Consider the following 14,159-nt stretch of genomic DNA (forward strand, 5'->3'; position numbering starts at 1 on the left):
TATACCTCTGTCACCTCTGAGACATGGGCAGTCTTTGCAGTTCCATCTGGTCTCAGCGGAGCTATTAGGGAATTCTCAGGTGACCAGACAATTGGGAGATGGGGGTAGGCTCCCCGGGCCCGGCACTGTGAGAGCAAGGAAGGTAAGAGACTGCCCCAAAAGAGGCTGAACACTGGGGAAAAAGGGCAACTGGACACAGACATCTCCCTGAAAGTGTCCTTCCATGCCAGAGGGAGGGCTGGGACTTGAGTTTAGTGAGGGAGGGCTTGCTGGTCCTCTTACACGGGAAGAAAATGCTCATAAAGTGGTCTTAATCTAACCCCGATCACACAGCTGCATTTATATCTTCAGTATATCATAGTGGTTTATAATAACAGTGCTGTGTTATAAAGGATCAGAGTCTATACTGTGAAATCTCATTAAGAATACAGAAAAAGACTTAGGACTGTCAAGAAAAACATTCCTCGATAAAACACTATCTAATACAAAATTCAGGCACCTGAAAATTTTATTTCCAACTATTTGGGAAAAATTCAACAACCCATTATGTTATTCCCAAGAGCTCTGGAGAGCTCGGTTTCTAACATGTCCCTCCATAACTGCACCTGACAGACTGACCTGTTCTCACCGGGACCACTGCTCCTTTTGGGGGAATGTTCTGGGGCAAGGGAGTTGATAAAGATGGTGACTGAATATACAGCAGCTTGTGAACAGAGGAAGGAGGCACACATCACTGCAGCTGACCAGCTGGAACGTGTGCAGCGACCTTGAGGCCAGACGGAATCATCATCACTTTCAGATCTGTGACGTTCCCATCCTGTGGGTTTCCTTAGGGTTTGCCTTCCTGGTATTTTGTCTGGTTGGCAAAGGATGATGTGGTTAAATGCCCTTGGTGCTGCCGCTCAAGGAGGAAATGCTGACGTTGGTCCTGGGAATGCTGCTAAGGGGCCCTGGAAGAGGCTGTAGCACTGACCTTATTAATTTCATGTGGGACATGTGAACTTGTCTCCTTGAGCCTGGAGATCGAGCTGTGACATAGCCCGCCTATCACAGCCATCAGTGTGTTGAAGTTCTGTAATTGGTGGAGCTTCTGTGACACAGAAAACAGGTAAGAGCGGTCACTGTACATGTCAGTTACACAGGGGCTTAGAGGCTGCCTCTGGACTCTATACTGCAAGTCTTCCTAATGCTAGTCAAAGACTAGTGATCAGGTGGTGTGATTCCTGTCCATTTCTCTCCTAAGGCTTAGTTCCAAACCAGCAGGTCCCAAATCTGGCAGGTCATCGCATCTCCTTCCCTTTGTTACAGCTGGTCTGTGGACCACTCTACTCAATGGTTTCTAGGAATAATCCAAAGTACTTGTTTTACACAAAGATTTCTGTGAGCTTAAGGATGTGCTTTTAATATACCTTTGGTTAAAATCAGAGCAGGTGGTCCATGTACCAGACTTTGAGAAACACTGGTCTAGACTATCTAGAGCTGGAAAAATAGATCGAGTGTGTAATCTTTTATAGCCTTCATTCAAAATTAACCAGACTTTTATTTTTGAGGGCAAGGATGGTGCCTTATTTTCTGTGCAATGCCAGAGCTATACAGGACAGCAATGGATGCAGAGAAGCTAGAATCTCTGGGGATTTCAAGTATGTGTTCATACTACCTGTTCAGATGCTTAAACTCTGCCTCTGAAACCCAGCCATTCAACACAACATGGGCTCAAAGACCTAAGCCAACTCAGGCTGGCCTAGCCCCAGGCAACCTTGCATGGGGGCTTGCCCTTTTCCTTTTGCCACGTGAGCCAGATTTAGGAAAATAATAGAGGCTGGTAAGCATCTTCTGAAAAGAGATACGGATGGGTCTAAAACTGAATCCTGACCCCTGGGATAGCTTGTATTGGCCCTCTCCCTATTGCTCTTGTATGGAAAACAGAAAAATCACCATATCTAGAAATGGGGACAGTTGAAGCTACACAAACCCCACCGTGGATCACGAAGGAAAAGCAACTCTAATGGAGAGACTAGGCTGGGGGGAAGAGGTGATAATTCACCTCACAGCCCAGCCAAAATTCTTAATCCAATCACTCACCTGAGCCACCTGGATGAACTTGATGAAGACTTCTGCTCGGAGCTGTGGGGTGGGACGGCTGAGCACCATCAGCTGGACCCACTGGGAGATGCCATTACATAGGGCAATGGATCTTTCCATGGTGGGGTTCTCCTTCACGCAGCTATTCACAAGGTAATTCTGATAATCAGAGAACTGGGGGGAAAAAAAACACCAGGACTGCCCATCTGGTATTCTGGGAGATCTGGGGGAATGTTACTCTGCCTCCTTGATGGCTAGAAACTGCTGTGGAACAGAGTTGCTTTTGGCCCTCTTTTGCATATGCCCCACTTGGCCAACAAGAACAGTAGGAAGGAAATCTTTCTTACTCTACCCACAGCACAGTCTCTCTACATCAAAAGTCATTAGGTGTAAGTGGAAGCATGCACACAATGGGTAATCCAAACATTGTATCTGAGTAGCTACTGATACAGTCTCTTCTAAATTCTAAATAACAGAAGAAAAGTCTCAGTACAGACCCCTGACTTACAATGGTGCAAAAGCTATACGCATTCAGTAGAAACCACACTAAATTTTGAATGTGGATCTTTCTGGGCCTAGAAAATGCTGTACAATCCTCTCTGGTGATGCTGGGCAGCAGCAGTGACCTGCAGCTTGCAGTCAGCCACACCATCTGAGGGCGAAGAACCAATGCACTCAAAACCGTTCTGTACCTAGACAACCATTCTGTTTTTCACATTCAGTACAGTATTTAATAAATGACATATTCAACACTTTATTATAAAGAAGGCTTTGTGTTAGATGACAACTGTAGGCTAAGGTAAGTGTTCTAAGTTCTAAGGTGGGCGAGGCTCAGCTATGAATGTTCGGCAGGTTAGGTGTATTGAATGCATTTTTGGCCTAGGATATTTTCAACTTATGATGGGTTTATTGGGGTGTTAACACTGTTGTAAGTCAAGGAAGATATGTACTAGTTCCAGGTCTGTTGCTAAAGTTAATGGGGAAAAATAATCCTCTCACAAAAATCTAATGTCTCTCCTTTCTTCCCCATTCCTCTCTCTCCCAGCTGTTTTTATAACTTAAAAATGGAATAAAATCTGCCCTTTGTAGGGCACAGATTTGATATGACAAACATAATAATATGTGCTTTTCAGAGGGCTACATAAATGTGCGGTGGTGCTAACAGGACAACTGTTAACCTCAGGCTAAAACAAACCTGTTTGGGTTTCCTTCTACTCGAACAAGCATGAGCAAAGGCCAAGTGAGTGGGGTGCATGAAACCTGGTCAGCTATTATTTGGTGACCATAGTTTCCCAACTGGACAATGGCACCGGCTGGTTGACTATGAAAGAGCATATGTGAAACTGTAAATGCCCCAGAAGATCACTGTATAATTGATGAGTGTAGCTATTGTGTCCCTATCACAAACGGAATCTCAGCTCAGACAGCAGAACCACGAAGGGAGGAGGAGTCTGCTCTGCCCCACTGCTCCTACGGAAATGTGTGGGGCTGCTGCCCAGCTCCTGCTAGCTGCTTCAGAACGTGCCCTTTGAAAGCAGGGAAATCCATGTCAGGACAAAGCCTCCCACATCTGAGTCTCTGAGCAACTGTGGTCAGCAGAGGCTCCTGCTGACCCATGCTGAGACATGCAGTGTGAGTGAAACATAAACTTGCTTTGTTGAGCCACTGCGATTGTGGGAAGTGGAAGGAGAGTTGTTTCTCAGTATTTAGTCCTACCTGACTGGTAATAACACACTGAGAAAAACTCACAACTTAAGTAAAGTAAGTGCAAATTAACTGAGCCCCATTTTAATGTCCTGTGATTGCTGATGGGTAGAAAACTGTGAGTAGACCAAAGCCACTCCTGAAGAGAAACATAAAGCAACATGCTTACTGGTTCTAAGAGAAAGTTCCCATGTCGCACTTATATACCTGTCCCACTATAAAGATAACATATTGAGTCCACTTGTTTTTTCAAAGAATTGTCCAGCAATTTTCCCCTCCCCACCGAAGTATAAGAATAAGCAGAAAATACAAAATGATGTTCAATTCATAGTAGAGATATATACTGTAGGAACCCTGTATCAGAGGAACAGTTTGGGAAATCTCTTTAGAACTGTGTAAGGAAAACAAAACAAAAATCCTCAAAAAAGTCTTCTGTGAGGGGACCACACCACTCAAAAGAGTGAAGGTTCCAAATGATGTTTCCATTTGCAAACAGAGGAACCCCTCAACCGCTGGGAGCACGGGCTCCTAGTCCTTGTTCTACATGGATTTTTCACCCCTGCTTGAGCCCTAGCACTGACCTGAACACTAGCACTGAGCAGACATCCCACGGGCCAGGTGGAGCAGCACAGCCAATTGGGCCCAACACAGCTCAGATTTCCAGTGTAATAAGCAGCTCTTTTCAGAGTCCTTCCCCGTGACAGGAGGTACGCCAAATGGAAATTCCCCAGATAGAGCTTCCCAACTGGGGCCTGTGGTTCTGTCTGAAGGGTGCCAGTGAGGAGACTGGGGGCTAGTGCACATTAATGCTGGGAGACATCTTTCCAAATGGGAGCTGGGGGGGTGTTCCTGACTGACTGATCAAAAAGTGAAAACAGGACAGATGTCAACATTATGGGAGAAACGATGAAATAATCTGTGTGACCTGGTTTACAGCTCTCCTTCCAGAAACAACCAGGCTCAATAAACTGTTGCTGAGTGAGTGAGAGAGGCACAGGATTCCCAGTTCTGACTCTTAACAGACTGTAAAACCTTGTTCAAGCCACCCTCCATGCCCCTCATCCAGGGAACATAACTCATTCAAAGAAATGCACCCAGCAACTAGGTAGTCTGTGGTTCTAGAGCAAAACTGAAGACCATATCTTTTGGTACAAGTGGGGGCTGGGTGGAGGAAGGGTGTCCTATCTTGGGAAGGCATCTGGGCCAGTGTCCTTTGGGGTCACACACGGAGTTTTAAGGAGCATGGTTTGGGTCACCATAGTTCATCTTGAGTCATGGATGATGGCTGAGCAAAGTCAGCACTACTGCAAGGGTCTCAGTATATTCTGGGCTAGAACAGCAGCATCTATTTTACTTTGAGACTCTCCAGAGCCTTCAAAGCCTATCCTAGAATGAACTCAAACTCTTACAGGACTATCCTCATTTTTTTTTAGAGGAAAATTTTTTTAAAAAACCACTAAGCCTAATGACTATAGAGGTGAAAGGAGTGTATGTGTGTGTGCTTTGTGTACACTCAACTAACATATGCATGTGTATAAGGTGCCATGTGTGCCGTTAGTACTGCCCCTTGAGCAGGGCATGGGGTGGGCATGGAGGATGGGAGAGGGAGCCCAGCAGGAACAATGAAGGAATCAGAGTACTGATTTCTAGACTACCCAGAGTCTGCCGAGCAAGCCTACCAGCCCAAGGGGCTTCTAGGGTTAGCAGGTAGATGGCTAGTACATTTCTTGGCTCTTAAAAATTATCCCAGGCAAGTCCTTCTCCTGCCACTTGGGTACATACAGATATCCTCCGGAATGACTTGAACTCAAGGTAGGTCAGGTGCTCAGATAGCTCCTCTGGTTCCAGATGGTCAAAGAGGAGGGACACTTTCCGTTTCTTGCTGGTGTTTGATTTTATCCTTTGAGTAAGTTTCCTGGACCAGTCACGGGCATTGCTTTAGTGGGTAAACATAAAAAGGAAAGGACAGGGAAAAATAACAATCAGAATTGTTTTTTACTGCAAGTAAGTCCACTAATGTTTTCCACAAGAATATATAAAGCACTCTTAGCTAACTTTCCCTGACCAAGACAACGCATTCACAGAGTTTCGCCAAGTCAGCTGTTCTTACGGCAGCAGCTAGGAAGCTTCACTGGTTTCCAGAGAACCTTTTGAAATGCCGTGGGAGCTGCGTATACCGCGTTTGCTCGAGGCTGCAGGAAGGACAGCCTCAGGCGTTGGTCGCCTCTCCTGGCCCCTGGTCCTGGCTTCTTCACCTGGCCCTGGCATGTCTGCTCTCTCCATGCTGCTTTGTGTCCCTTCATTCTCGTGAGGGTGATGGGGACTTTGTCTGCTTGGGAATCTCAAGGTAGCAGGGCAGCTTTCAGGCAGGAAGGGCACAGAGAACCACAGAGAGGAGATGCCCTGCTGCAGGGAATCACAGGTAAGAACTTGCAGTCACTCTGGGCCGACTTGTGGCATTTGCTCAAATGTCCCCAGTCATTGAAATGACCGAAGCAGCCTAGCTAACCCTAGAGTGCCCTCCCACCCCACAGACATATTTTCCTGTAATCAATCCATGTATTTCTTACTCAGTTTCAGTTTTCTTCACCAAGAAGGCAAAAGGAAGCAGCCTTTTTGAGATGAAGCAGGTTGCAGATTTGTGTTTTCTAACTGGTATTCCTGAAAACCTTGTCTGTTGACAAAGGGGTTCTGTGGTCAAATGAGTTTGGGGAAGCACTACAAATTCTGTAGCCCCCTTGGCCAATGAGCATGTTATAGACTGTGACATGTACTGCAAAGGTAAGTTTAACTCACTATTTTTCAATGAAGTATCCCACTTCAGGCAATATCCCACTAATTCCTGAAGAATAACTTGTGGAAAATATTTGTAGAGGAAAGTCAATTACAGCCTATTGGGACAAGGAGATCTGGGTTTGAGAACTGTCCTGGGCTCTGGTTCTGCATCTCTAAAATGAGGACATTGTTAATTCAAACATTTCTTTCATCTTTCCAGTTGTATAATTCTAAGCAGAGAAGTACAGATAATCCAAACTGAGAAAAAGACCTACTTGGAACCAGGAAATGTGATTTTTGAAATTAGTTCTACATGGCCATGGCCCAGGGCCTTCACAGTCCAACTTCTGCTCTAACTTAACTAGCTGTGTGACCACAGACGAGTCACAACTTCTCTGTGCCTCAGTTTCCCAGGATGCTGGGCAAAATGATCCAACATGTTTCGGTCCTGGATCCTAGTAGATACTCTGTATACCCTAGGGATTTGTGTTATTCCAAAATAAAATGGCCATCTTGTAAAAACCTTAGCATACAATGTGTGCACTCGCCTCTCCCAAAATTAGGAAAGGCACTCATTTTTCCAGAGCACACCAATCTCATAATTAAGAAATCCAAGGAATAATTTGAAATATTTCTGAGATTCTTTCCATTCTGAAAATCTAAGTGTTTCTCACAGACATCCATCCATGTCATAATCTGCTCAATACATTGTTCAGCAGTCCCAGCCCCATTTTCAAGTTCCTAGCTCTGAAGAAGAGTGAATTCAGTCACTGCACTTTCAGTTTCCCATGATCTCGATACATTTTAGTATCTTGATACCTCATCTCTTTTTCACTGGGACTTTTGTTTTTTTTCCTGTTCTTGGATATTAGTCACCTACATTTTATCCCCAGGGGTCTTCTTTGCTCTCCATTAAATGTCAAGCTTTTCACTTTGGGAAAGCAAGCTGCAGCTGCCCGAATGGGGGGAGAAAGAGCCGCAGTCATAGCCGGAGTCAGAAGCCTCGCTGAGCAGCCTGGACTGTATTACAGGAGGGAGGGGCTTTCGACCCTAGATACTCACATTTGGGTTGTGTCAATCAGGCGGCAGTGTATCTCCTCACCATTAGCCTTCACCAGTTCCTGAAACTCCTCCATAGTGTTTGTCAAGCTGGCATCCATTTTGAACATGATCCAGAATTCTGTGATCCAGTACCTACAGCATGGGAGTTAAAAAACACAATCCACAACCGAAGCCAAGTACTCACACTGGGTGGGGCCTTCCCACAGAGAGGACTCAGGAAAAGGCAGAGGCTGGCTTGCCTTCTCTATTCCTGGGAATACAGGATCCATACGCTATAGACAGAAGACGCAGAGCTGGGGTAGAGGTGGGGGAATGGAGAGAGAACCTCCCACTGACAGTCCTCTGCCCTCCACGCACTGAACACTTTGAGGGGACAAGGGGAGTCTCCATCAGAGGAGCCATGGCACAGATTCGGGTGCAGCCACACGTGTCGAGGGTACTACAAAGAAGACGGTCACAGACACACCCATTCGAGAAATGGGGCAATGGATCTGGTCACGTGACAAGAACACGTTAGCATGTCCAAGAATATTTATGACCATTAAAAATAATGCTTACAAAAAAAAGTTTTAATGACTAGAGATGATTTCTAAGATATAAAGTGAAAAACATAGGCCACAAAACTTTGTATGTATTTTGATCTCAGCTATGTTTAAAAAAAATCTACCTGGAAGAAAAGACAATGGAACTATGCCAAAATAGGCCGTTGGAAATGAGTGACTATTACTATAGCTATATTCTTTTCTGTATTTTTAAATGCTCTAAAATGACTTTTACTACTTTTATAAATAGGAATAAATAACAGATATCTTTCATTATCTCTGAATTTCTCTCTATGTCATTTGGTACCCAAATGGTGTAAGACTGAAGAAAATGTTGGTGTAAAATATTAAGCCCAGGCACACTAGAAAAACACTGACCGTACTGGCTTGAGGCATTTCCAGCATCAAAGGTTGCCCTTTCCTGCCTGTCCAGAGGTGTTCTATGGATGGTCAGGAAGGGAAAGGCAGGGAAGACAAGGAAAGATCCAGAGTCCTTTGCTTCAGTCTCATGTCACCCCACTCCACAAAGCCCCAAATGCAAGCAGACTATTACCTTACAAAATAGCAGATCTTCAGGCAAAGTCCTGGTGAATTCTTTGCCAAGGCATCCTTATAAGTAGGGCCGTGGTTAAGGAAAATGGAAGCCTCTGTTATAGAAACTGAACAACTTTGCATCTTTGGAAATATTTGCTAAAACTACCCCTCTCCTCCAAATTTAAAAAAGATGTTTTATCTCTCCAGCCGTAGGATGAAAAACCAACTTGGTATGCACAGCTGTATGCTTATTATCACCTCGAGGGCTGACTTTATCTAGCCCATGCTGAACGGCTTCTGGGAGGAAGCTGCAGCACTTAACTCTGAAGAAGTAGAACTACGAACTCAGTCTCATGGAAAGGTCCCAGCACAGGTGCCCTGTAAGAAATGAAGAAGGGGAGTGACCCCTGCCCATGCCCAGGAGACCAGGGGTTCAACTGGGACAAGGTAGAAAGAGGAGCCCCTTATCTTTTCAAATGATTCTAGTAATGAAAGACAATTTTTGCAGTGAGCTGGAAGAAGGGGAGTGAACATTCAGATATACTGTCACAATAGTTAAAAAAATAATGTGAAAGTGATGATATACACCTAGAGGATGTCAGTAGATTGGCCTCCTAAGTTGTGATGGCAAGTCACACAGAGCCACGTGAATAATACAAAATAAAACTGTAGATCCCATTAAGGATCCACATCATTTGGAATATTCCGTAAGAATGGTGCCATCCTAAGAACAGGAAAGAATACAAGATGTCATCAAGTTCACATGCTTCTAGAGATACATGGAAAAAATATTCATTTCTTTTATGAGCTCAAGAAATATAAAATTTAACCTAGTGATGAGAACTGGGTAGGTCCTACCATCTTCTGTCAACAAACTGAGGCAGGAGGTGGTATAGGCTGTGCGTGCCCCCACAGGACTAGGCCTCCTTCTCTTCTAAAATCTGTGTCATACTAACCACAATAAAGGGCTCAGCAAATCCCAGAAGGGCCCGAGAGGAATCCAGTGAGCAAGTAGGTAGAGATCTCAGTGGGGCAGACGCAGTCTTCCATCATTGGGTAGGCATATTTTAACCCCTGGAAAATTTAGAGTTAAATATAGAAAAGTAAAAGTCTAAATCACAGTATTGATGTCATTTATTAGGAAGGAATCTGTGGTTTTGAGATTTTTATATGCCTGTAATGTTAACAGCACATTAAGATGATAGCCTTGAAACTTCACTTTGGAGTATGTAATTAAGTGCTTTAGACTTGTGATTTTAAACTGTAAATTTCTGAATAGCCTTGGAATGTCTAAAATAATGTTAGCTTTACTGTTTATAACTTTTACGTACTAGAGTTATAGAAACTAGAATTGAAGATGGCATCTGAAGTAGTTGAAAATCATCTAAAATGTGAAATTCATAATTATAGTTTAAAACCATTGGAAATATTTATTAACTAGCATTATTCAAATTAACCATTTTTCATGGCTCCTTAAAAAGTGCTTGGTGTTAACATGCTCGACTTACAGAAATAAGATATGCAAACTAAACTTGAACCCTTGAAGAATTATGGTTGTAAAATTTGTATTTTTAAGAAAGTGACTTTATTTCAAAAACCTGAATTTTAATAGATTTACTCCCCATAAAATCAGTCCTCAAGAGCACCAAAAACAAAAACACAGAACACAAAACCATACACAAAGATAATCAAAATAAAAATAAGCCCTGGCAACTGGTAAACCTCGTGAAGTAAAAAACTTCTGACACCTGCCTTTCTCTGGGCTTAAAGAGTAAGAGTGAGCACAAGATGGTTTTATGTCTCTTTTTGCCACATCACTGAGGAAATGCACCCCTTCTGTGCAAGCAGGTTCAAGCATAAAGCACATTCTAGATAAATACATCTCAGATTCTGGATTTTTATTATTTGGTCTACTTGTTGAAAGTTAATTCTTCCTCCACTTTAACAAAGAAAGCACAAGAAACACACTCTCCTTAACTAAGTGGAGAAACATCAATATGGAGCCTTTAACTGTGTTGTTTCTCCTCCTCCTGGTGGCTCCTCACCCTTCTCCTCAAATGCTCGCCCTGGCAGGGCATGGTGGCTGCGTGTGGGGCAGCCTCCGTGTAAGTGCAGTCAGGGTACACGCCAGTACTGAGCTTGGCAGAGCCGCCCAGGTCGTTAGAGCCCCTGGCCAGAGCAAAGCAGGGCAGTGCTTTCCACTTCGGGAGATGGAAGTAAACACCCAGCACGTGCAGGCCAGCGATGCAAGGCTCGGTGCCTGGTTGCCAGAGGCCAACAACACTGTGTGCTGGAAGCTTCAGGCTCCGCACATTTCCTTCTCTTCATAGCTGGTACTGTGCTTCTGAAGTATCATTGTTCTGACTGTACTTTACAGGCATCTGTGCTATTCAAAGCATGTTTTAAAATTGCTTTCTTTTAACAATGGATAAAGAGGAAACCACAGGCAGCTATCTGAACTTATTTAACTAACAATTCTATTAGTTCCAGGTCAGAAAACAGGGACAAAATATGAAGAAAACATCCTTTTGCCTTCAGTGTTTAATCTGGGGTTCAAGGACAGGGAGCCTTACCTCATATTCCCTTCTTGGAATCTTTCCCCCTCTCCAAACATAAGCAAAGCCTGGATTTCTCCCCTAGAAGTCCTGATAGATATAGAAAGAGTACCCCAGTGTTCTGCAGCCATAGTAATGTAACATTTGTGGTGTCTTATCCTGAGACGGCCACAAAGCTCAGTTCTAGAGAAACTGTAAAGATACACAAGCCTTGGCTCCTGCTGTTGAGGGATGCGCACCGTAGTGGGAGAAATGGCATGTAAATAGTAAGTTACAATACAATGTATGTATTTTAGATATATGTTAAAAATATATACTTATTTATTTTTTTAAAGTAGCTTGTAACTTGTCACCTTCTCTACTCATAACACAATTCAAACTACAGCAACTAGACATAAGGTTCTGTGGTTTGCTTGAAATAGTCATCTCTAAAGACTAGGTGTTACACTGCAAAACTTACAGACTGAAGTCTAGGTGGATTAAGTTATTTAGATAGAATAAAAACATGCTTTCTGCAATCATAGATATAGATTACAAGGCAGATTACATCCAGGCCAGAAATGTGAAAGGCACTTTGACTTAAGCAATATAGAACTGAAGTCATAGGAATTAAATATACTTTCAATCTAATACTATCTTAAAATACTAGGTAAATTTTAAAAGGTAGGTAGAAGGCTGGAAAAGTCAGGAGAGACTTCACAGAGGGGTCTTGAAAGGGTCTGCAGAGGAAAGAGGGACAAAAAGCATTCCAGGCACAGGAATTGTAAGATGCCCCATTACATCTGGTGTGTTGCGAAGTTCAGTGCAAAGTGGAAAGGGTCTCTTGGGAACTGCAGGGTGAAGCAGGAGGGTCAGGACACACACTGGGGTCAGACTGTGGAGGGCCTTTTCCTGGGGAGGGCAGAGTTTGACCTTAAGCCTGTAGTCTGCAGAGGCTCTGAAGCAATGGCCTATGTTAGGTGCTTAGGAAAATAACTTCAGAGGTGTGTCATGAAAGGGAGTGGAGCCCACATGGATGTGGAGATGAGCACGGGGCAGAGGCCTAAGAGAGAGGGTGGGGGCCCAACCCGAGGCCGCTCATGGGCTCTGTAGGAGGTGAAAGGCTGGGAAGAGTCAAGAGTGCTTCTGACACTTCTGGTTTAGGCAACTGGATGGAAAATGACACTATTATCTGAAATTGAAAATGAAAATACAGGTGTCAAAGCAGAATTATTGACAGTAGTTGTGGGGATGAGGGTACCGACCTAGTGGGCTCAGTTCTGAACATATTAAGATTGAAGTGTCTGCAGGACAATCTAACATTAAAATAATTGGTTCGGATTAGAGAAATCTGGACTTGCAAGTTGTCAGCACAGAGGAAGGTGGTGGAAATCCCGGTGAGAAATCACCCAGGGAAGGAAGCAGAGTGAGAAGACCACCAGGATGCTGTCCCCATCTTTAAGTAGTGCTCAAAGAGGAGGCTGGGCGGGAAGCTGGAGGAGGGCACGGGCCAGGGGGACGCCAGCTGGGAAGCCTGGAGGAAGAGAGTGTGGAGAGGCAGGGGATTGTCAGCAACGCCCACCGTAAACAAGGACAGGAAAAAGCCTTAAGGTTTAGCGACTCAGAGGTCACTGATGACAGCAGAGAAGTCTGTGCAGGGCTGGGGGGTTAGTGTTGGGTTAAGGAGTGAGCGGGCACTGAGAGACTGGGGATAAGTGCCGCCTATTTTAAGAAGTTTGTGTACAAAATTCTAGCCCTAACAAGGAGTTGGAGGGGACACAGGGTTGGGAGTTCACTTCCAGGCCAGAGAGACCCGAATGTGTTTCAGGCTGCAGGGCAGCTGCCAGTGAAGAGGCAGAGTGTAAAGGCACAGGAGAGGAGAGGTGGGGTGGGCGGAGCGCCAAGGTGTCAGTCTGAGGACCAACAATGTTTTCAGTGCGGACTATTTCATCACTGACATTGTTTAGAATTGCTGGGATGTGGGGTTAATAAAAAGTAGGTCCAACCAGAGTGGGTTTTATTATGACCTTAAAATTCTCAGCAGACCAGACACCCACTTACTACCTGTACCACGTATTTTGTGGCCCTCTCACAATGCTCAGAGCTTGGAATACCACAGAAACACCTCCTGTGATATGAGAAGTAAAGATTTGTAAATAGGTGTAGAGAAGAGATACAGTCCTGAGGGTTTTTCTTTTTTCCTGTGTGCCACGGGAGGAGAAGAGAGGGGGCAGGAGAGTGGCACAGGATGACAAGGGCCGCCAGTGCTGACTCGGCGCCAGGGGCGTGGCTGCTGGTGCCGACAGCCGCACCTCACCGATGGCCCCTTCTCTCTGCAGCCATAGCTCACAGCGTCAGCAGTGAGAAGGGAAGGCAAGTGCGTGCTCCACCCTACTCAGTTCACACCTCCTAAGGTTAACATCCAGCAGGGTTCCCTTGGCCCACAGCCAGTGCCTCTGCCTGAAGCAAAAAGCCTCCGGCAGACTCCCCAGACACTGTGGCTTTAGGACGCTTTCTTCAGAACCTGGGGAAGGTGGATGAACTGGGCAGCACAGCCAGGATGCACCTGTCATTTGAGTCACGCTGGCACCCTTGTCAATCTGCACGGGAATATGAATTTTGACTAATCTATAAGAAATGTATTTTACTAGCCAGAGATACCGAAAAAGACTGTGTCTGCATGTTTTCTCTGACGACTTCTCAGAGCAATCAGCATCAATAATACAGACCTACTCAACAGGAGACACGTATTACCTACAGACATGCACACTTGGACACACACACACACACACACACACACACACCCACCACACTCCCTATCAAAGGAAATATGAACCCATTTACCACTCAGGGTTATTCTAAACCAATCAAAATGAAGGCATACTTCAAATTCCAAGATCCTTTTGAATGAATCCCACCTTGGGAT

At 44.6% G+C, this 14,159-nt stretch overlaps 1 protein-coding gene across 3 annotated transcripts in view; it reads right to left on the reverse strand.

The window, feature by feature from the left end:
- The window catches only part of RASGRP1 (RAS guanyl releasing protein 1), a 65,412-nt gene that overhangs the window by 21,061 nt on the left and 30,192 nt on the right, over window positions 1–14,159 (reverse strand). For all 3 annotated transcript variants that reach the window (XM_073211600.1, XM_017660200.3, XM_073211601.1), the window contains exons 4-8: window positions 8,719–8,781; window positions 7,624–7,755; window positions 5,569–5,722; window positions 2,083–2,256; window positions 974–1,090 (exon numbers count right to left, since the gene is read on the reverse strand). In XM_073211600.1, coding sequence (XP_073067701.1) covers window positions 974–1,090; window positions 2,083–2,256; window positions 5,569–5,722; window positions 7,624–7,755; window positions 8,719–8,781 — 640 coding nt within the window. The remainder of the gene's footprint in view (window positions 1–973; window positions 1,091–2,082; window positions 2,257–5,568; window positions 5,723–7,623; window positions 7,756–8,718; window positions 8,782–14,159) is intronic.

The sequence above is a fragment of the Manis javanica genome, chromosome 8 (assembly GCF_040802235.1).
Source record: "Manis javanica isolate MJ-LG chromosome 8, MJ_LKY, whole genome shotgun sequence".
Lineage (NCBI taxonomy): Eukaryota > Metazoa > Chordata > Mammalia > Pholidota > Manidae > Manis > Manis javanica.